This window comes from Carettochelys insculpta, chromosome 8 (assembly GCF_033958435.1).
Source record: "Carettochelys insculpta isolate YL-2023 chromosome 8, ASM3395843v1, whole genome shotgun sequence".
NCBI classification, from domain to species: Eukaryota; Metazoa; Chordata; order Testudines; family Carettochelyidae; genus Carettochelys; species Carettochelys insculpta.
This window is the reverse complement of record NC_134144.1, coordinates 33,952,328-33,975,008: the sequence shown is the minus strand read 5'-3', so window position 1 is coordinate 33,975,008 and position 22,681 is coordinate 33,952,328. Positions and strand designations below refer to the sequence as shown.

Sequence of the window (22,681 nt, the reverse complement as noted above, 5' to 3'; positions counted from 1 at the left end):
AGGCGGAGCGGCGTAACACCTGCCCCCTTCCGGAGCGGGTCGCTCGCGGCAGGTGAGAGCTGCGCGGGGTGCGCTCGGGCCTGACAGTCCATAGCCCCGCCCCCTTGGCAACTGCTCTGCCGCGTCCCCCCGCCCCGCCGGAGTCCGGCATCCGCTCTCCCCGCTGACAGGATCCCGGCGCTCGCGCTGCACTCACACTGCCGCTGCTGCAGCGCCTTGGAGGCGGGGAGCACGCCCAGAGCTCCCGGGGGCTGCCCTGCCCTGCCCGTCAGCCCCCGCTCAGAAGGCGGCTTGGAAGGCTGGGGTCGGGTCCCATCACAGACACCCTTCCCCCCTTCTGAGGAGGCCTGGCTTGCACGAGAGCCCTCGGCTCCCATTCCCCACGGCCCCCCAGACCTGAATTCTCATTCCTTTGTAAACAAAGAGAAGTCCTGGGACACCTCAGACACCAACAGGTATTTTGGAGCATAAGCTTTTGCGGGCCAAGGCCTGTGGCTTCGAAACAGATCTTTGCCCGCGAAAGCTTGTGCTCCAAAATATCCGTTGGTCGCTGCGGTGCCCCAGGACTAAGGTGTGATTACCACCCAGCCAGAGCCACTGACACCAGCCCCAGGCTTCGAAGGGGGCGTTTGCCCATGAAAGCTTGTGCTCCAAAGTATCTGTTGGTCTCTAAGATGCCCGTGGACTTCTTGTTGGTTTTGAAGATACAGACTAACGCAGCTATCCCTCTGATACATTCCTTTGTATTCTCCTTTATTTCAAGCATGGCTTCAAGAACCACTGAGCCTTGCTCCTGTGACACCTTTGTGGCACTGCCTCCAGCCACAGTTAGCAGCCAGGTTGTCTTTGGAAAAAACTCAGACAGACCATCTGATGAAGTGCAAGAGATCGTCTATTTCCCTGCTGCTGATCATAAGGCAGGAGACAAGCTGGAGGTAAGAGCAGAGTGTCCTTGACCAGAAACTAAAGGTGCTTGTCCAGCCTACAATTCAAATAGTAAAGAATGAAGCAGTAGTTTCTTTAAAAAGCTCCTGCATTTGGCAAAGCACAAAAAAAATGTAAATGTAAAATAGTGTAAGCTTCGTACTGCTGTGTAATAGCACAGCAGGATCATTGCCTTCCATCAGAAAATACCCCCTTCTGTTGTAAGCACTGTTGTGTAGCTCACTGCATCCCTCCAGATTCTGCTTTTGAGGCCTGTGCTTGATTTGACCCATTTTGAACCCACTTTTTGTGGGACCTATTTTAAGTAAGGTTTGGCTGTTTGTGATGAAGATTGCATTTAGTAGCACCATAACATAACAAGCAGTCCTGTGGCACTTCAGGCTATGTCTAGCTTGCATAGCTCCTGCTAACAATTCTACACAGGGCAAAATATCAGGAAACCACCTCTGCTGCCACATCCCTTCTTCCTCATGGAACTGGGATGACTGAGATATCAGCAGAAGGCTCCGGGAGCAGCAGATTTCTGTCAGGAGCCCTTCAGGCTCCCACCAGAAGCCTGCAATTTAGACATCACCCTAGAGTCTAACAAATTTATAAGGTCATCGGCTTTTGTTGGTAAAACCCCCTTTATCAGATGAAATGGGTTTTACTCATGAAAGTTCACAATCTAATACATTTGTTAGTCTTCAAGGAGCCACAGGACTGCTGATTATTTGGGAAGGTGCAGGCTAACACACAATCCTCTGAGACTTATTAGCATGTTAGTTTATTTAGATATCCAACAGCTCTTAAGTCAAAGAATCATTTTAAACTCAGGAGTCTTCCTGTGTCACACAAGTGAGTTTGCAGGTCTTCTGAAACGTATAGCTACCTACCTCCTTTATTGTTGCCCTTGATTGGAGAACATTTTTCAGGTAGAATTTGTGTATCCAAAGTATGTGCCAGTGTTCCGTTAATCATTTGAATAGGAAACCGGCTGCCATATATTATGTCTTCTGATGTAAATTAAGCATGGAGCCCCCTTAAGAAAAGCTTGTTGCTATTTCCTTATAATTCACTTACATAGCACATATAGAAAGGTTACTCACCGTAGTAACGGTGGTTCTTCGAGATGTGTCCCCGTGGGTGCTCCACATTAGGTGTCGGGCTCGCCCGGCGCCGCAGATCGGATCTTCCAAGCAGTTTCTGCCGGACCGCGCATGCGCCGGTGCGCGCCGCTCCCCCGCGCGCTCCCGGCCATGTGCGCGATCCGGTCCCCGCCAGTTCCTTGACCAACCGCCTCGGATGCTCCTGCAAAACACTAAACAGAGATCCGGAGCGGGGAGGATGGGCGGGTAGTGGAGCACCCACGGGGACACATCTCGAAGAACCACCGTTACTACGGTGAGTAACCTTTCTTTCTTCTTCGAGTGTCCCCGTGGGTGCTCCACATTAGGTGACTACCCAGCAGTAACCCAAGATAGGAGGTGGGTAATCGGATTATGTGCAGCTTGTCCCCGAGAGGACCGCTGCCAAGAGACGGGTATCCTCTTGGAATACCCTGTGAAGGGCGTAATGTTTGGCGAAGGTGTCACAGGATGACCAGGTCGCCACTCTGCAAATGTCTTTTAGCGCAACGCCCTTGAAAAAAGACTGTTGATGCTGCCACCGCCCTAGTGGAATGAGCCCTGGGCGTGGCCAGTAAAGGAGTCTTTTTGAGTTTGTAGCACATTTTTATGCAAGATACGATGTGCTTAGAGATTCTCTGCGAAGAGAGACATTCTCCTTTTGATTTGGGAGCGATAGAGACTAGGAGCCTATCCGTTCTCCGGAAGGACTTGGTCCTGTCCATATAGAAAGCTAGCGCCTGCTCACGTCCAGGAGGTGTAGGCGCACCTCTTTGTTAGAGTTATGAGGCTTTGGATAACAAGGGTAAACAATAGGTTCGTTAGTATGAAACTCAGAAAGAAACTTTAGGAACAAAGGCTGGATGCAGCCGTATGGTTACCGCCTCCTTGGAAAAACAGCGCAGGGCGGCGTTGCCATAACTGCCTCAAGCTCGCTCACCCTGCGAGCTGACGTGATTGCGAGAAGAAAGGTCGTCTTCATCATAAGGAGGCGGAGGGAAACCGTGGCCAAAGGCTCAAACGGTGGTCCCCTTTTCGCATTAAGCACCAGGTCCGAGTTCCACAGAGGTGGAAGCGGTTTCTGAGGGGGGTATAGGCTTACCAGCCCTTTGAAGAACCTGGTAACCATGGGATGGGCGAACACCGTGTGCCCTTCCTCTTTGTGTCTGAACACCAAAATGGCGGCCAGGTGGACCTGAAACGAGGATAGCGAGAGTCCTCCTCTCTTGAGGTCCAGTAAATACTCTAATATCACAGCCATAGGCACCGAAAGGGGGCTAGCTGTTTGGTAGAACACCATGTCGTAAAGCGAGTCCATTTCTGCTTGAAGGTCTTCCTGGTGGAAGTCCTCCTGCTACTTTCTAGGACTTGCTGCACTTCCTCCGTACATGTGCTCTCTAGGGAGCTAAGCCATGGATTAACCACGTTTGTAGTCGCAGGCTTTGGGGGTGCGGATGCACTATGGACCCCTGGGCTTGCGTGAGCAGATCCCGCGCCACCGGAGGGGACCTCAGTGGCCGGTCCGACATGCGCAGGAATAGGGGGAACCATTGCTGTCGATCCCACGTTGGGACTATCGGGATCATTCAGGTTCCTTCCCTCCTGGCTTTCTGCAACACTTTGTGGATGAGCACTGTGGGAGGGAAAGCGTAAAGCAGGGGGCCCCTCCATGAGATCGCGAAGGCGTCCCTCAGGGACCCCCGTCCCAGTCCTGCCCTGGAGCAGAATTGTGGGCACTTCTTGTTGTGCTGAGTAGCAAACAGGGTCTATCTGGGGAAAAACCCCATGCGTGGAAAAATCGGTTGCAGCAGATCGGGACGGATCTGCCACTCGTGCGTGAGTGCGAAACGCCTGCTCAGCTGGTCTGCCTTCACATTGCGAGCGCCTGGTAAGTACGAGGCTTTCAAGGTTACATTGTTGGCGATGCAGCAGTTCCACAACCGGACTGCTTCTACACATAAGGCACGGGACCGAGCTCCTCCTTGCCGATTTATATAAAACATGGTGGAGGTATCGTCTGTACTGATCCCGACTACCTTGCCTTTCAGTTGGTCTCGAAAGTGTCTGCAGGCGTTGAACACTGCTTTGAGCTCCAGTATATTTGTGTGCAGTGACTGCTCCATAGAGGACCACAGCCCTTGCGTCACCTCTTCGCCCATGTGTGCTCCCCACCCTATGAGGGGGGCATCTGTAGTAAGAAAAACCAATACGTGTGGTTGGTGGAAGGGTACCCTTGTTAGCAGGTTCTCTGGGTTTACCCACCATTGCAGGGATTTGCGCACCTCCGTTGTGGGCGACGCCATCCTGTGAACAGTGTGTGCTGCCGGTTTGTATACGCTCGCCAGCCAATGCTGCATGCTGCGCATGTGTAACCTGGCGTTCTGTTGTACGAAACGTTGCTGCTGCCATGTGGCCCAGCGGCTGTAAGCACGTCAGAACCGGCACCATAGGGCTGAAGGTGAAGCCTTGCGCGAGGGAGCCGATGGCCCGAAAGCGAGTCTCTGGTAGATACGCCCTCGCTGTAATAGAATTTATGCGTGCCCCTACGAACTCTATGTCCTGTGTGGGGTCTGTCTTTGATTTTGTCAGATTGATAAGCAGGCCGAGCGAAGAGAACGTGCCTGCTGTGACACATATTATGCGTAGTACCTCCTCCTTTGAGGCCCCTTTGAGTAGGCAGTCATTCAGATACTGGAATATAAATACCCCCTGTCTGTGCAGGTAGGCTGACACCACTGCCAAGGTCTTGGTGAAGACTCTGGGGGCTGAGGAGAGCCCAAACGGTAGGACCTTGTAAGTCGAGGGCTGCGAACCAATCTCCATCGTCTAGTGCCGTAAGGATGGAGGCGTTTGTGATCATCCGAAAACGTTGCTTGCGCAGGTACCGGTGAGGCCTCGAAAATCTAAGATGGACCTCCCCGTGAGGAAGTACCTCGAGTAGAACCCTCTCCCTTGCAGTTGCTCCGGCACTCTTTCCACTGCCCCTACGAGCATGAGATGGTCTACCTCCTGCTTGAGCCTCGCTACATGGGAGGTCTCCTGGAGGTGGGGCCCCGGGTGGAGGTCATGGCGGTGGGAGCAACTGGGAGGGGATGGCGTACCCCGTGGCTATGATCTCCAGCACCCATGTGTCTGTGGTGATCCTTTGCCACTGGTTATAAAATGGTCGGATGATGGCCTTGAGCACTGGTTTCGTGCCCTCTGGAAGCGAGTCCATGAGGGAGGTCAACCTAATGTGGTTGTTGAAATTATGGTTCGCTAGATGCGCTGCGTAATTTGCCATTGGCAACAGTAGCGTGGAGGAGGAGGAGACCTTTCTGCCCAACAGCTCTAGCTTTTTGGCATGTTTGTTTATTCCCCCACGTTGCGACGACTCCGCCACCAAAGAATTTGGTTGTGGGTGGCTGAACAGGAACTCCATGCCCTTCGTGGGCACGAAGTATTTTTTTTTTTTTTTTTTTTTTTTTCGCTCTTTTGTGGACAGGCGGAATAGTCGCGGGAGTCTGCCATATCATAGTGGCAGGCTCCAAGATTGCGTCATCAGCGGTATTGCTATTTTGGAGGAGGCCGGAGGTCTCAGATTTTTGAGGAGCTTATGGTGTTGCTCTTGCACCTTTGCTGTCTGGAAGCCTTGCGTGAAGGCCACCCTCGTAAAACAGCTCTTGGAACTGTTTGAGATCGTCCGGAGGATGGACGCCCCCCGGGGCCGTAGCCTCATCCGGGGAGGAAAGCGAGGAACCGCTGGGGTACGTCTTTCTGGACCCTTCCGGTTCCTGCTGATGATGGTACACCCTCTCACTAGAGGTGTGCGAGGAAAAATCTCGGGGTTCCATAACCAGTCCCCCCTGAGATGCTTAAGTCTCTGTCCCCGGTCACAATTGCCCTCGGGGGTACGAGATCGTTCGTAGGGATCTTTCCCTAGTAGATTGCCGATGGTGTCTATGCCCTGCGTGGTAGGGGCGACCACGGCAGTATAAGCACTGGTCTTGGGAAGGTGACCTAGACCACTCCCTTGGTGCATACCCTTTGCGTCTGGGGGAGGGAGACCGTCGAGACCCTGGAGAGAGCGACTTTGCCTAATAGTCCAGCGGTTCAAATCCCAGGAAGGGTGGAGGTGGTCCCAGCCAGGGTGAGGCTGGTTGCAGAAATGGAGAAGGGGGCTCTGGGTAGGCCAAGGAGGGGGGGGACCCCTGCCTTCTAGTTGGAGTCTGCAACATAGCGGAGGGCTGTGAGAAAGCAACTACACAGCCCTGTGCGGAGAGGGGCTGCAATGCCTCCTCTTGTGTGCAGTCTTCCCCCTCCCTTGAGGAGGTAACTCCGCCCCTGACATACAGGGGATCCCGGCCACTTCCGCACCGAGCTCGGCACACTCGAAGTCGGTGCCGCATGTGCGGTGTCCTTCGGTGCCGGCAGGCTGCGTGCCTGCGCGCTCTGCACCGCCGGTTTTCCGGGGGTAGGTGGTACCGGCGCTTGTTTAGCCGCCGCCCTGCCTGCGGTGCGGGGCGGCTGGCTGATTATCGAAGGGTGAGCCGCTTGCACGTGGCTCTCCGTGCCGCCGCCGATCAGCTGTTGCTGCGGCTGGGGGCTGCTCGCTCCTCCCGTCCCGCTCGTTGTTGCTGCCGGCAGGGATCGGGCTGGGGGGCATACAGGGCATTCCGGCGTCCGCACCGAGCTCGGCACGCTCAAGGGCGGTGCCGCACGTGCGGTGTCCTCCAGTGCCGGCAGGCTACGTGCCTGCGCGCTCTGCACCGCCGGTTCCCCAGGGGTCGGTGCCGCTGCCTGCGGCGCCGCTGGTACCAGCGCTTGTTTAGCCGCCGCCCTGCCTGCGGTGCGGGGCGGCTGGCTGATTATCGGAGGCTGAGCTGCTTCCACGTGGCTCTCCGTGCCGCCGCCGATCAGCTGTTGCTGCGGCTGGGGGCTGCTCGCTCCTCCCGTCCCGCTCGCTGTTGCTGCCGGCAGGGATCGGGCTGGGGAGCATACAGGGGATTCCGGCCCCGTCTGCACCGAGCTCGGCACGCTCGAGGGCGATGCCGCATGTGCGGTGTCCTCCGGTGCCGGCAGGCTGCGTGCCTGCGCGCTCTGCACCGCCGGTTCCCCGGGGGTCGGTGCCGCTGCCTGCGGTGCCGCCAGTACCGGCGTTTGCTTAGCCGCCGCCCTGCCTGCGGTGCGGGGCGGCTGGCTGAGTATTGGAGGCTGAGCCGCTTCCACGTGGCTCTCCGTGCCGCCGCCGATCAGCTGTTGCTGCGGCTGGGGGCTGCTTGCTCCTCCCGTCCCGCTCGCTGTTGCTGCCGGCAGGGATCGGGCTGGAGATACTTTCCTCTGTTTCTGCGCTGATGCGGTGAGGGAGGCAGCTTTCCTTTTAAGGGCCCCGGAGGGTCCCTCCTGCTGCGGCCGCTCCGGCACTTCTGGCTGGAGGGCCTTGTCAAGAAGCAGCATTTTTTTTTTTTTTTAAAGCCTGAAGAGGACATTGTTGGTGAGTCTTTGTGTTTTTAAGTGGGTACTTAGCACCTTCTTTGTGCCGTTTTCCCCGTCCGATGGTCTGCCTTAGCCGGAGGGCTGATAGCCCTAGCTCCTGGCCTCCGGCGCTTGTTACTGGGACTGGCTGAGCTGTCCCTCTCCTAGCTTGTTCGTTGTTGTTTTTTTTTTTTTTTTTTTTTTTTTTACAAAATAACAAACGGCTAGCTTATAGTAGCCTAAGTGCCTGAAAAAACTTTAAGAAAAAACAGATAAAGCCATTGAATACACTACTTGGCCTTAGCCTAGTTGGATTCCGTCTGCAGCCGACGGCGGTTAAGAGGAACTGGCGGGGACCGGATCGCGCACATGGCCGGGAGCGCGCGGGGGAGCGGCGCGCACCGGCGCATGCGCGGTCCGGCAGAAACTGCTTGGAAGATCCGATCTGCGGCGCCGGGCGAGCCCGACACCTAATGTGGAGCACCCACGGGGACACTCGAAGAAGAACTATTTTTGTATAATTTAGGGCTTGCTTAACCATATTTACTATTCTGTGATTTTGTAGGGTAAGAAGTGGAATTTTTAGGATTGCTTATTCTCCCAGCCAGCTGGACTGGATGTGATTGGTTCAAATTGCTTCCACCAGTCCATTTTGCTGGGAGAGCTAGTAGCTCCAGGAATTTTAAGTACAATATGATTGTTGGTTATTGGTGGAAGCTCCCCTCACAAAGTAAATCTAGGTGGAGGAGAACTTTCAGGCTCTGCATTCATTAAGTAGCATTTTGACATTTTGTCACACTTCTCATGCCATGGTTTATATTGTAGTGCACTTATATAGAAATTGAGCAAGCAGCAAAAACGTACGCCGTTGTTTTGAGTCGTCCATCTTGGATATGGGGTGCTGAAATGGGAGCCAATGAACATGGAGTTTGCATTGGGAATGAAGCAGTGTGGGGACGAGAAGAAGTCTGTGATAATGAAGCGCTCTTAGGCATGGACCTCCTCAGGTTGGCACATACTCTACTCGTATTTAGTTACACGATGTTGCATTTAGGTAACCTAGACCAGCAAGGCCAACAGCCACTGCAGGCCCTGGGACAAGGTGGGAGGGAGACACGGCTCCATGCCCCAGGAAGGGGCAAGGCCAAGGGCATAAACCCTTAGTGCTGCTCGGAGTGTGGTGATGTCCCACTCTGAGCCACGTGGAGCAACTGTGGCAGTTCAAAGCGGCCCAGAGCACCAGCTGCTGCTACTTTGGCAGCAGCAGTAGCCAGACCTCCAGGCCCCTTTGAAGCCCTGGAGTAACTGGCCCCTTTGCCTCATCCTGTCAGCGGGCCTGACATTTTTTTTTTTTTTTTTTAATAGAAACAAACATGCTCACAGTGGTTTCAACTTGCAGCCTATCAGGCCAGCTCATGTGACATCCTTTGGGCCATGCAGATAATACTAGATCAAGCCCACAGAGCACATGGATGTGGCCCACCTTGGTAAAGCAGTGAGAGCTACTGCTCTAGAGGCAAAGACCCTGCCTTCTCTGCTCCCTTCCCTGCTCTTCTGTTCTTGGTTAAAATATGAATAGAAAGGCAGGCCACCTACAGCTTCTGTTAAAATTTCACTGGGAATCTTTGAGGTAGAGGAAGCATTAACGTAGACAGTACAAATGGAGATATTAGAAATTGTTCTGTCAGTGCAACCAGAATTTTTAAAGGTGTAATTATGAAATGATTTTTCAGAAACACCTATCCAGTTTGAGGGGGTGGGGTCATAACCTGTAATTGCTCTCTCAGTTGTTTTTCTATAAAAATTCCCCAAATAAATAGAAAACAACAACAATGGCCATCTTCTTTTTCTGCCAGTTTCCAAGTGACCAGAAACAAAGAATCAAGAACAAAACTAGTCCTGCTACAGTAGATGTCTCTGCCACTAGTTTAAACCTTTAGTTCAGAGCAGGTATTTCATTTGCACTTAGGAATGGATGAATGAGAACACTCCCTAGAAATCTTCTTCCTCCTTCACACACTTCCATTTTATTGCTTCCTCCTCCATGAAGGGACCAGAACCAATCACATCTACAATTAACAAGGTGTTCAGGCAGCTCCCTCTGATCCCTCTTCTGGTTTAGAGGGGAACCAGAGGTACTCCTACCCTATCACAATAGTCACAGGTCAGATTCAACTTTAATATTCATGTTTAAGAATTCTTCCAAAACAAGATAAGTGTATACAATAACATCTTAATTATGTTTTAGACTTGGACTCGAAAGAGCTGATACAGCTGAAAATGCACTCACTGTCATGGTTGACTTGCTAGAAAAATATGGACAAGGAGGAAACTGTATGGAGAGTCAAATGGTATTTACGTACCATAACAGTTTTCTGATAGCTGATAGAAAGGAGGCTTGGGTACTGGAGACTTCAGGAAAATACTGGGCAGCAGAGAAAATAGAAGGTACAGGTAACATTCTTTCTTAGGGTTCAAATCTTCCCACTGCAACAGAATTAGCAATTTCCTGCTTTTCATATACTAATTGCTTCATTAGGATGTGGGAGATCCAGCTAGCTTCTGGGTCTGGATGTGCCATACTGCTTTCATATCAAAAGCAGAAATGGGCCTTTAGAAGAGATTTAGTTGAAGGCACAGTAGGGGCTTACAGAAGACCTTAGGGAGGTTGTACCATACATATGGGGCACCAACGGTGAATGTGCAAAAAACTGGGAACACAGAGGTGGGAACCTGGGCAATGTGAAGAATGACAAGATAATGACAGAGTTATGGAGGGCTTGGAGGGTGGTGACAAGATGTTTAATATTTTACATAGTGGACATGGTTGGGAAGGATTCAAAGAGGAGTGAGCGAATCAAACTGATGGGCAGAGAAAAGGACTATTAGCTGTTTGGATTTTTTTATGTGCACTGAAGAGGGAGAATTGTTTGGAAGGCTGGTGCAGTAATTGGCCTGGAATATAGCAACAACTAAGCACAGCGAAGAGCTGCAGAGAAAGAAGCAGCAGGAGCAGAATTTGGATATGGCATGGATATTTGTGATGGCGGCGAGCAGGGGAGGGAGAGAGAAAGAAGCCAAGAAGATTCCTGTGATTTCAGGGGAACTTAGCAGGTATCATGAGACCATCATGAAACCTGTGAAAATATAAATTGTTTCAAGAAGCTAAATGTAAACAAAAACACTAGCTGTATCACTGCATAAAAGACTTCAAATGATTTATTTCCCACTTAACAAATAGGAGGCGTGCGGAATATCTCCAACCAGCTCTCCATAACAACCAAGATTGACCGAGAACATCCCAAAATGAGAGATTATGCTAAGAGTAAAGGCTGGTGGGATGGTGAAAAAGAATTTGATTTTGCGGCTGTATATTCCTATGTAAATACTGCCAGAATGACAACTTCAAGGGGCAGATACTGTGAAGGCTATAAGCTGTTGAATAAACACAAAGGTACCAATTATTATTATTTTAATATTGTGAATACATATTTAATATGCTGTGTGCATTAACTAACAGTTTAAAAACATAATAGTATAGTATACTGGGTTATATAATAATTCATTTGAAGACTATATTAGAGTTATTGATTTTTAAGGGCTGTTGACTGTGTTTCTATTATTTTTGCATCTCTCTCAATTGGGTAGAGATAATCAAATTTATATATATTAAATATTTAATACTGCACCAATACTTCCAGGCTAACCAAATCTGGAGACATCTCAGTGTACATTCAGTAAGGACTGGTGACTGATCAGTTCTGGAATGTGTTATTTGCTATCCATCTACTTGCCAGAAAAAAAAAGCAAAACTTCCAAAAATGCATTGCTATCCATACTAGCTTTGGGGCAGCCCTATATTAGTACCCTGTGTAACAACCCACCTCTGAACCCTATTTTCGTATGAATATAAGTCATTCTGCCTCATCTGACTTTTTTTGCACATCAAAGCACTCATTAAAAACATGGATTTCAAAATGTTAATGTTAAATTATGCAATCTAGTAAAACACCCTTGTCTGAAAGCAGGATAAAGGAATTTACTGCATGATCAGAGGAAATTCTTAATTACCAATTTATTCACATAACTTTTCACATTTCTGCAGAGAGAAACGACTACCTCTCTTCCAAGTGCTTCTGTTGGGTTGCTTTTAACTGTGTTATACAAACCTCAGAGTATCATCTGTATTCCCTGTTGTTTTTTAAATTATTAATCTAAACAAAAATCAGATTGCATCCCTGTGTGCTTTTTGTTTTACGGAGCTCTGTCACCCCTGCTTTAACACTTATTCACTGCTTGCTAGTGAATTACCTATACGTATCTTACTCTGGTGATCATGTAAATCCTGCATCCATTTTGGGAATTGCAGGTTCTGAATACTTAATACCTGTACTATAGTAACATGTCACCTAAACCATTTTTAAATCACCCTAGGTATTCCAATTATCAGCCTGATATAGCTTCATTTCCTTTATTTTTTCTTAAATCCACGCCTTAAAAGCTATTTAGAGTAGCGACAAAGGTAGAGTTATCGTATGGTACCTTCTAAGCTTTTTCTCTCAACAGCTTTAAAGAAGTCTTCCACGCTACTAATCTTCAGTGTGTGGAGAAAAATTTTTAAAGTACCTACAATGAGATGATATGGCAAACCAGGGAGAATCAAAACCCTGGTGTAGACAATAGAAGCTTAATAACTAGCTCCTGTCAGACAAGCTGTTGACCTGCATGTCATCTTGGTTTGCAGTGCCCAGATATGAAAGCTGCCTGTCTTTAATTTCCTTCATTTGTTTGCCTGGTCACCTGTACTGATTTCTCCTGCTGGCTTCCTCCAATCTTTTCTGCCCATACTCTGGAGAAGAGTGAACAGGGTTAATGAACCATGTGTAGTTCTTGAAGCGCAGCATAGATTGCAATTTGCATCATTTACAGGGAAACTTAGACAAATCAACTAAAGTTTTCTCAGAGCAGCAGTCTTCTTGGTTTTCTTAGTTCAGCTAGAAATGGAATGGCCATTTAAACTAGAAATCCTAATCTATTAAGAGGTAGTATGATTAGATGGTTTCAAGTTGCTAATATCCCTTTAAAATGGAAAGCAACCCAATTACTATCCTAGCTGTTTCACTCTTTTATATAAGCATTTGCTCATCTATTACACTGGATTCGGGAAGCAAATGTCTGTAGGTACCCTTGTTAAAGTATTGGCAGTACCTCAGTAGGCATTCACATAAACCACTACAGTGTATAAAATCCAGAGATAGCATTTGAACATTAACTACTTTACAATAATTTAGTTTTAGAATTTTGACAAGAACAGCCAGTACCAACAAGGGGGTTCCATCTCCCCTATGTAAGAAAGAAAATTTCAGAAGGATGCTGAACTCAAGTTTGTCTTATTTAGTTGTATGCTGGCTCATCAGTATTGCACAGCCCTTCACAAGTGTGTATGATAGTGTGATTCCATTCCATTCAAACCTGATTGTTCTCTAGTGCATCATATCGGCACATCATTTCAAAACAGAAATTACCTAGTAAGTGAAATAGTAAGGAACAATTTAATCTCTGAGTTGCACTTTCAAAGCAGCCCAAAGAAAATCCATATGCGGTTGTCATTATTTTTACATTTTCAAAGCAGTCTAGTGGTATTTGTACACATACAATACCAGTAACCCATACTGTGATTTGTCTGCTTAGCTCCCACACAGTACTTAGGACATTTAGTCGTTAATCTTGAACTATGAATTTTTCATCAGAACAGTTATTTTATCTGAACTATTTGCTATTATTTGTAATATTTTGTAACTCCAAAATACATTTGTTATGGCATTTGAGTCATAAATGCAGTATCTCATCATTTACTTATCAGAAAAAGTAAAAATAAAAAACAGACTTACTTGCTGTTTTACACATTAGGGGAGAGGAAGGAGGAGGGAAAGTTCAGTGGGTTTAGCATTGGCCTGCTAAATCCAGGGTTGTGAGGGGGGGCCAATGCTTGAGGGGGCCATTTAGGGATCTGGGGCAAAAAAAAAGGATGATGCTTGGCCTTGCCGAGGGTACAGGGGACTGGAACTGATGACCTCCCAAGGTCTCTTCCAGTTTTATGAGATGCATATCTCCATATAATGCTGTGTGCATGTGGCTTATTCCTGTATGTACATGGGCTGAAGGATTGATTACCTTCATGACAATATCTCTTGTTCTCCACCAGTCTTTTTTTCAGCCCAGCATATTAACATGAACATTACCATTGAAAAATTTCAGGAGTAGAGGAGGCAGTTCTAGAGTAGCCGGTATTGAATTGTTACCAGTTTTGTATGTAAATTCAATGTTTGGTATTTTACCTAGGCGATATAAGTGCTGAAACAATGATGGAAATTCTTCGGGATAAAGAGAGTGGAATTAATATGGAAGGAGGCTTTATGACAACTGGAAGCATGGTCTCCATCCTACCTCAGGACCATAATCTCCCTTGTATTCATTTCTTTACAGGAACTCCTGACCCTGACAGGTGATGCAATAATTAAAATGAAAAGTTAGTTATGATTTATAAGAAGGTGTCATTTACTTGGTTATTAATTTCATTTCATTATTATTTTAAAGCAAGTCCCAAAATATAGTGAGCTCCAAATGCATAAGTCATAATTTAGGAGTTCATTACCCCTTCATGTACATGCACAACATTGATGTAAATGTGGGGAAAAACTTTATATACATTTTACTGGAGTAATTAATTTAAAACAAGGCTACAAGTTATTTGAAACCTTTCTCCAGGTGAAGTAGAAGAAATAAATGGAGGGAAGATACAATGATGCATTGATTTCTGCTTGGTACCTTCAATAAAACTATATCAATAAAGGATCTGTATTCTGTTTCTTCTCTCTAGATCTGTTTTTAAGCCATTTATTTTTGTGCCAAATATTACTCAGTTACTAAAAACCAGCTCACCAACGTTTGGTCATGAAGATCCAGTGAAGAAACAACCAAGGTTTCTGACTAAGCCAGATCGAAGACATGAACTCTATAAGCAACATGAAAGTGCTGCTGTGGTTATGGAAACCTCCAAGGTGCGTCCAATTTCAGTGCAAGGTGTGCTAACCTGTGTAATTTGCTCAATGCATGGTTTGCAGATGTGATACTGTTTAAAGCTTCAGTTTATTGGGTGGTAAAGAAAGTTTATGTACTGCCCCAGTGTGCAAACCATGCAGCCTCTAGTGTGCACTCACTGCAGAAATGCTAAGTGACTGTCCTGAATCCTCCAGGTCTCATCTTGTGCTCAGACATGGTTATTCAAACTTGTCCTGCTCAGCCCAAGGCTCGCAAAGTCTAGAATTGAGCTGGCCACACTGCTCTTCTCATCTCCTGTAATTGCCCTAGCCCAGAAGAAATGGCCCCCAATCAGAGAACTCCCAGCAATCACATTTGCTTCTCCTAGGTCTGAAGAGACGGTTGGAGGTGACAGGATTGATTCGAACATGTCAGTTTAAAAGTGATAGGGTACAGACTTCTCTTCATAAGTCTCCCTTGAATACCTCAGGTTGGATGCTGATTAAGTTCTGCATTGTTTGGGGTTAATAGCTTGTAATAGTTCTGCCTGAGCTCCAGATTACATGGTGAATTATGAGGATTTTAGCTGAAATGAGCTAGTGGTACCATGCATTTGCTCTCATAAATGCTGCGTGTGTTCTTCATAAATTGCTGTGAAAAAGGATGTATGTAGGTCAGTGAGGATCACCAGTTACAAAAAAAGACTGAAGGTTTCAAGGCTGCTTAAACTCACCAGGATTCCCTGTAATCAGTCAGGCCAGGTTTGAAGTAAACTTGGAGGTGATGCACTTTGGTACAGTGTAACTGGGAGCACCAGCATGTAGATAGGTGGGAAGGAGGCTTTGAAGTTGCAGCTGCCTAGCAGGTATATGGTCAGTAGCTGCAGCAATGCAGGCCAGGTTATGGGAGGAGCTCTCGATAGGTACCACAGTGAACACTGGAGGAATGGAAAGGAGCTGCAGGGAGCCCAATTCTGTGTAAAACACTACATTTCTCTGACCACAGAAAGCAGCATAATTAGGAGGGTAACATGATTTTAAGGGTTAGATGTGGTCAGGGAGTGGGGGGTCCCTCCCCTTCTATGGGAAGATACTACAGATGTTGCTACCTATTCATTAGCAATAGTGTGATCAGCTTCTCTCTGGCTTGGCCTTCCCCCATCACTCCTGCCAACTCCTTTGGTCTCACTACCAAAGATGTGGCATGAGGTCAATCATTTTTCTGGATTTCCTCATTCTGTTTCTTCTCTCTGCTGTTTTTCCCTCCCAAGTCCAGCTGTCTTCCCTTCCTTTTCACACCACCTCTCGTCAGGCTCCAGTTGTACCTCTTGGTAACGCTGACCAGCCTCATAACATACTTGAAGCAGTGGAAGAGTACAGCACCCAACCACAGATGAGTTCAAAGAGTGATCACTACATTAGGACAACCTACAGATGTGCCAGCCTGTAACAGAGTTTATACTAGGAATTGTGGGAACCCTGATTTCCACCAGCACAGCTAAGCTGATGACAGCAATGGGCAAACCTGTAGCCTAGAGGGGGCTCAGGCTTTTACCACTGTTTTATTTAAGGCTGCTCAGAGCAACTCACATCTAGATCATACGAAACACAAGATCCATGTATATTAAACCTTTCCTTCTTGAAATCACCAAAAAGAATTATGGCCCCCTTCTTCCTCAGCTGCAGAACTGCCTATTTTTAAATCTACCAGAGAGGTTAGCTGCTGGCTTTTAAAGTGTCACTGGTTTTGCTGAAGTTGAGCCTAGAATTTGTTTAAACTTGGGGTCAAAAATGAATGCCAGCCAAAGACAAGACTACTTAGAATCTACACACACACACACACGATTCTAAAAAGACACTTACACACTTACTACTGTAATCATAGAAGAACCTTTAATTTTTTCCATTTTAACCTCTCACACAATAGGTTTGCAACTTGTAGATGGGGCAAGTACTATACAAGGGAGAGAGCACCTCAGCAAGAACACTATGTAACCTACCTGAAATGGACAACATTGATTCCCACTACTGTCACAAACTGTTATGAGCACACGTATAAGAATCCAGATAGAAAAATTATTGACTATTGCAAGAGTGTTTTAAGTTGTAAATTGCCGTTAACAGTTTCATTTGAAATGTAGAGGTTTGTTCTGTTTTTATAGGAAAAAGGTAGAGAGATGCTGGAGCAGATACGGAAACTGGAGAGAGAGAAAATGAGCATGATGGAATCAATCCTGCAAAATGGATGTCTTGATGTTAATGAGGCTGTTAACCTTTTTTCACAATGCGTGGAAGAGGAAATCAACACATATGCCTAAAAGTATAAATCAAATACTGTGCAATTTGGTCTAAGTGATCATCCTCCCTTATTTTTCAGAAGTAATTTTCCATTAGGCATTTTAAGATCTTACATATGCTGGCCAAGGGGCTTCATATAATGATTAAGTAAGAAAGGTTTTCAGGAGTAGGGAATAGTTTTGCCTTAAAATGACACATGGCTGTAGATAAAGAATTGAGAACTAGGTGAAAATGCCAGTTAGAACCAACTTGCTTAACTCAACTAAATAATAAAATGCCTCATGGGTATGGGAATGCCAAGTTATTATATGACAATTTGCATTCTGTGCATCTTTAATATGAGCAACTCACTCTGAGTTGAGATTTCATACCCAGTTGATCTTCACAGCATAATTTCACTGTCTGAATTAAATGGACAAGCCAGGACTCTAAAATGAAGAAGCCACTGTTGTGCATCACTGTCTTTTGAGATTATTTTGTTCCTGTAAAAGAAATGTCACAGCACAGATATACTTATTTAACTCTCTGCTAATAACTCTTGAGTTGTATGATTGCCACACTAAGATAGATATTTTAATTGTAAGCAGTTAGAGTTTTCATGACAGCTGTGCACTTGGGATAGACTAGAGCTCAATCTAGCATTATTCTAAGAGGATATGTGTGTTATACTTGCATTGCCACTTCCAGAATGAATGACAAGCTAACCTTCAATTTAACACATTGAGTATGAGTGTGCTTAAAGTAATCTATCATTTTAAACTCAAATTACAGCTTCAACTTTACAATAAGTAAGTTGTATTGAAATTTGCTTAGACTTTCAAGTTGCATTATGATGAGTGTATATCTTAGCAATACAAAATGTCCTGCAAATTTTAACAAAACGCTGAAGCTTTAAAATCCTTGTATATTTGCTAACCTTGATTTAGAAAGAAGTTTTGTTTTACATAATACTTTGATTACTTTTAAATTAATTCTGACAGTGTGCTTTTCAAAACAAAAAACAATTTGTAACAAACCATGAGCTGATTAAAAACACACAAGTACAATCAATAATAGGTCTGAATATTTAAAAATCTGAAGTGTGTATACTCTTACAGCCTGACGTTTTAAAAAAGAGACTAACTTTTCTTCTTTATATGAACACCTTGTTATTCATAACTTGTCTTGACAAAGCTGCTAATTTAATAAATATTTGTTTCAGCAAAGTTAAAGCCTTGCCTTTGTATTACAATCATGATGAATTTGTAGCATTGCCTTCATATTTGTGGCAAAAAAACCCTAGAAAGATAGATACAGGATTCTGATATCATTCTTACAGGAACAAGCAAAAGGTAAGGTAGACTTGTAAAGATGCTTAAAAGTACCTGAAGTATAGAATGCATGAAGTAACTGGCAATATTATTGGAATTCTAAAATTGGTTTGCATTTTTCTGTAACTAGTTAGTAGCTGTAGGGATGAAGATATTAAATATGTCAGGCAATTAGTATTAACACAGACATATGCGAGCAATTTATACAAGTATTAAAGGAACACTTGTTCTGGATAAATTTGAAGAACTTGAGCAATTTGTATATTTTCTCATTTAAAATTTTGCTTTTCTTTGCCTGTAACTAAGCCTGTCTAACAGAGTGTCCAGGCCACACCGACAATTCTTTGTATATATTATCATCACACAGAGATACACCAGCATCTTATTATTTAGCAACAAATATCTACTTCAATCAGCAACATTTTTTGTAATATTTTCCTGTATTAAGAACACCACCCATTACCAAAGGCATGAAAAATTCAAGCAGAGGAAACCAGTCACACACTTTTGCTACTGAACTGGCACCTGTTAAGTGGGGAGGCTCTTGTTTTGAGCCTTCATCCACAATGTGAGATATTTGCAAGACCATCACTTCCATAGCAAGAAACTGTGAGAAGTGGTTGATGAGGTTTTTACAATCCTAGAAATTTAAAGGGTCTAAAATTGTGATCATGATTATGGCTATAACAGCCCCTCCAGAAAGACTTAAAATAATTTAGAAGATGCTTTTCTCTGTGTTGGTCCTACATCTGATGTGCAGTGCAGAGGTCTTAAGAATATGTCACTTCTCTTTCCAATGGCTCTGTCCATATGTTACACTTGTAATATCAACAGAGAGTGAGTACTGGGTGCATCATTCTCTCTTTGGTCTCTATATTCATCTGTTCAAGGACTTGTTAGTTGCCTTTTGCCATGGGGGGGCGGAACTTGGCAGTGTAGACAAGGCCTTAGAAACCTCACCCTTGTGTGTGAAATTAAGAATCCAGTTGTCCTATAAAGAGCTATGTAATTCCAGCTACGTTGCATCATCCCTGTCTCTGTTAAAGTTATAGTCATTGTCATGCAGCCAATTTCAAAAACTAAATTATTTCACATACTACATATCTGCCATAGTGACTTCGTGTTGATTTGTAGTCTTGCTTTCCAGCTTTATTATTTTGTGAACTGTTATTCTTTTCATTGTTGTCCGAAAGAAAGAGACCACAACTTGAATTTGAAGTTGAAACTGATGGGTGCTGCCAAATATGTAAAGTAAACTGAAAAGATACATAGACTTTTAGACTTGACGATCAGACGCATTACAAGTAATGCCAGCAGGTAAAACATTTTCTGTCAAAGTTTGATTAAGGTGACTGTGACATCTCTATGTCTGTACTAGCAAACCCTTAACCCCAAGATTTCCCAGTAATACAAGAGTATTCACAAACTGTCAGAGGATACTTTGAACAGTGCTTTACTGTATTCCACTGCAACTCCTACTGAATAGTTTGAAAGTGAGACATACCATCTTGGGCTGTGATCTTGTCATACCACCTAGAAGGGCACTCTACCTGGACACACAGGTGTTGGAACTAGGACTGCAGCACCTCCTGACTTAAGTGTTCTGCCTTATATTCAGGGTTCACGGTGTGCTTCAATGGGTCTCTCACCATGGTCACTATGCCAATTTTTTCAGCATCCCTGAGTGGACAGCTTCCTGTTAAAACTTGCTAAAAGAAGCTGCTGGGTCAGAACTTAAGCCCAAGCTTTAGTCACCAGGAGTGTGGTAGATGGGACTGTGAAATAAGAACTGTACTACTTCACATTCCAGTACTTGATTCACCACTGCATTATACCTTTTTAAGATGATGTAATTCCTATGAAATCAAGACAGATATATAGGTATAAAACAGGAAAAATGCAGTGACAAAGCAGGTCTATAAAGTGGACTACCTTATGACTTGATGATAATGAGTGGGGATATCCTGTAAAGTGCGCAACCTAGATTGCGGCATGGCACTGATGTTCCTGCTATTCCTCTGTAGTTTCTATGGTGCATTCCCTTTCCTGGTCTAAAGTGATATGTAAAGTAAATGGTATAATAGGTTCTGGAGGCAAGTGAAGTAACGTTATTACTATATTTTGCTATCGTGCACTCTGGGATTTAGTTCTTTCAGACAAGACAGGCCAAAATAGAAAGGGGAGACAGGAAGCAGAAAAGGAACTCTATTTACCTGAAAGCTAGTGTCCTGTAGAGCAGTCATGTAGCACTTTAAAGACTAGCAAAATGATTTATGAAGCAATGAGCTTCCATGGGACAGACCCTCTTCTTCAGATCTCAATAAATCAGATTGACAGCTGTTTGGTTTTGTTAGAATACAGACTGACATGGCTACCTCTCTGTTACTGTCCTCTAGAGGGCAATCTCTGCACATACTTGGTTTCAGACCCCACTCAATTTTCAAACTTTAGGGGAGGAAGATTGTTACAAGCAATTCACTAGACAACATTAATATTTTTTGATTGTGAAACCTAGTATGAATGCTCTACTTCTCCACTGCTTCCTCTGGTAACCGCTGGAGACACACAAGAAAAAGCTAGTGCTCAGTGCTTCATTCTACAGGGTGGTTGAATTATCCTTCTGCACTTTGTGGACTTACTTCTCCAAATCACATATGGATATTGCCAAAACTGATGTTCACCCATAATTAACTTACTTAAACATAAAATAATCCAACTGCTTTAGATTTATAAATCCGTACGTGTCTTCACAATGAAAGCAATGTTCAGCCCCAAACATATGCATGAATGGATTTAATGGGGATTGGTCCAGCTTGCAGCAGCGGGTTGATGACCTCCTGAGGTCTCTTTCTACCCTTTGATTCTATGAATGTGCAAGAGGTATTCCTAAGTCACTTTTAACGTTTCCACTGACGGATGCTGGGAAACAAGTGCCTGCCTTACTGTGGTCCGGCTTAAACAACCCTCTAATATTGTTCAAAGTCTACTACTTAGTTTGTATCGGCATACAGTCTGCCTGGGGGTGGGGTGGAAGGAATAAAAACTCAGACAAGGCCTTATTTTTAAATGTAGAGTTGCATTAACCGAAGTATGTAACTTATGTAATCAGATTGACGGAGTGTAATCAGTGGTCAAATAACATAACTAAGCAGATGAAGTAGCATTTGGTCTGAGTTATTAGTAAGATAGTGATGCCCCTGTAAAGAAAGCATCTTTTTAACTATGAAGATTGAGTATTTTACCTTAGAGAGCAGTGGATTATTTAGTAAGCAAAAGTAGACTAGTCTCAAGGCATCAAGAGAAAGAAAAACCACCAAAGGATTATTTGTAGATATTGAAAAGTTGGGAAGAAAGAGACCACTGTGATGCCAGATGTAAGTTTTTCTGAGTTCAAAGATGACCATTATATAATTAATTGGTTTGGTTTCTGAGAATACACGAATGGCCCATCAAGGCAATTTGAATTTCGAATTGTCTGTGACACACTGTCTGAGAAATGCCTCTATGGGTTACTTGATTAACAGCAGACAATCAGCTGTTGCAAGATTTATGCTGCTGGTGCTTACCTTCTGCCTCAGCATTTCTCCTCTCATAGACAATAGCTCACATGGATCAAACTTCACCTGGTAGGAGGATCATGAGCAGGATCTTTCCAAAATTCTGGGTCAACGTTGAAATGCCTCAAGGGAGTCCTTAAAAGGTTTCCTCCAGCCTCCCTGAGTGCACTTTCCCTTCTTTAGCTCCCCATAAAAAAAAAATAAATCTTTGGCACTTGCTCATCTGACAGTCATGGGACAAGGCCTGCCCGTCTTAGCGCCGATTTCAACTACAGCATATTGATACTTGGAATGCTTGCCCATACTAGAACATCAGTAACCAGAACCTTGTCTTGCCATCTTATCCTCACCTGTTTCCTCAGAGAGCTCCGTTGTCATCAGTTACCTCCAGGCAATGGACAAGGTCACCTACCTCTGCAGGACACTGTCACGTGCAATTCACTTCAATGATGAAACCAATGCTAAAACTGCTAAAGCAAGGGTGACCTTTGGCAGACTACATGCCAAGGCATTAGTCCACAAAAAAGCCAAAAGGTATCCAAAGCCATCATGTTGCTAACTCTGATGTATGAAGGCAAAAGGTGGATGAACAGACAGCATGTTATTAAGATAATAATGGGCACATTAACAGGCTAATTTCTTGAATGTTTGGAGAACCCAACAAATCTAGGAAGCCAGTAAATGGGACTTGAGTCATTTAAAATATGTCACAGCTAAGCTGGTTGCCTCATTAACTAAGGCAGGAGAACAGAAAAATAGTCTCCACTTGAAAGAAATCAACAGCAAGCCCCCCAGCAAATTAAAGAGCAGCACTGGGGGAATTAAAAGTGGCAAATATTAGGATTCTCATGTGTGTCATGTTAGGAAGAGAAATCCCCCTAAAGAGATTCAAGTTTTCCCAATAGGGTTTAGCCTATTGAGGTAACCCATAAAGTCACAATACAGAAACATACGGGACAAGATGATAAAAT

General features: G+C 45.1%; 1 protein-coding gene across 2 annotated transcripts; it reads left to right on the top strand.

The window, feature by feature from the left end:
* Nucleotides 1-13: 13 nt before the first annotated feature.
* SCRN3 (secernin 3) lies at nt 14-18,199 on the top strand. Of its 2 annotated transcripts, none has more exons than XM_075000935.1 (8): nt 14-52; nt 764-935; nt 8,331-8,512; nt 9,754-9,959; nt 10,747-10,959; nt 13,848-14,010; nt 14,386-14,566; nt 16,708-18,199. In XM_075000935.1, exons 2-8 carry the CDS (start codon nt 765-767, stop codon nt 16,861-16,863), a joined length of 1,272 nt encoding a protein of 423 aa, XP_074857036.1. In that variant the 5' UTR covers nt 14-52; nt 764; the 3' UTR covers nt 16,864-18,199. The 2 variants fall into 2 exon arrangements, with proteins under 2 accessions (XP_074857036.1, XP_074857037.1); XM_075000936.1 differs by having other exon boundaries at nt 9,754-9,953; nt 16,708-18,187.
* Nucleotides 18,200-22,681: the final 4,482 nt, after the last annotated feature.

Excerpts from the sequence above, each read along its gene's own strand:
- SCRN3 (XM_075000935.1), top strand. The coding sequence starts at position 765 with ATGGCTTCAAGAACCACTGAGCCTTGCTCCTGTGACACCTTTGTGGCA. Across the intron at positions 8,513-9,753 it reads TTAGGCATGGACCTCCTCAG|ACTTGGACTCGAAAGAGCTG; the intron begins GTTGGCACATAC and ends ATTATGTTTTAG. Across the intron at positions 10,960-13,847 it reads GCTGTTGAATAAACACAAAG|GCGATATAAGTGCTGAAACA; the intron begins GTACCAATTATT and ends TATTTTACCTAG.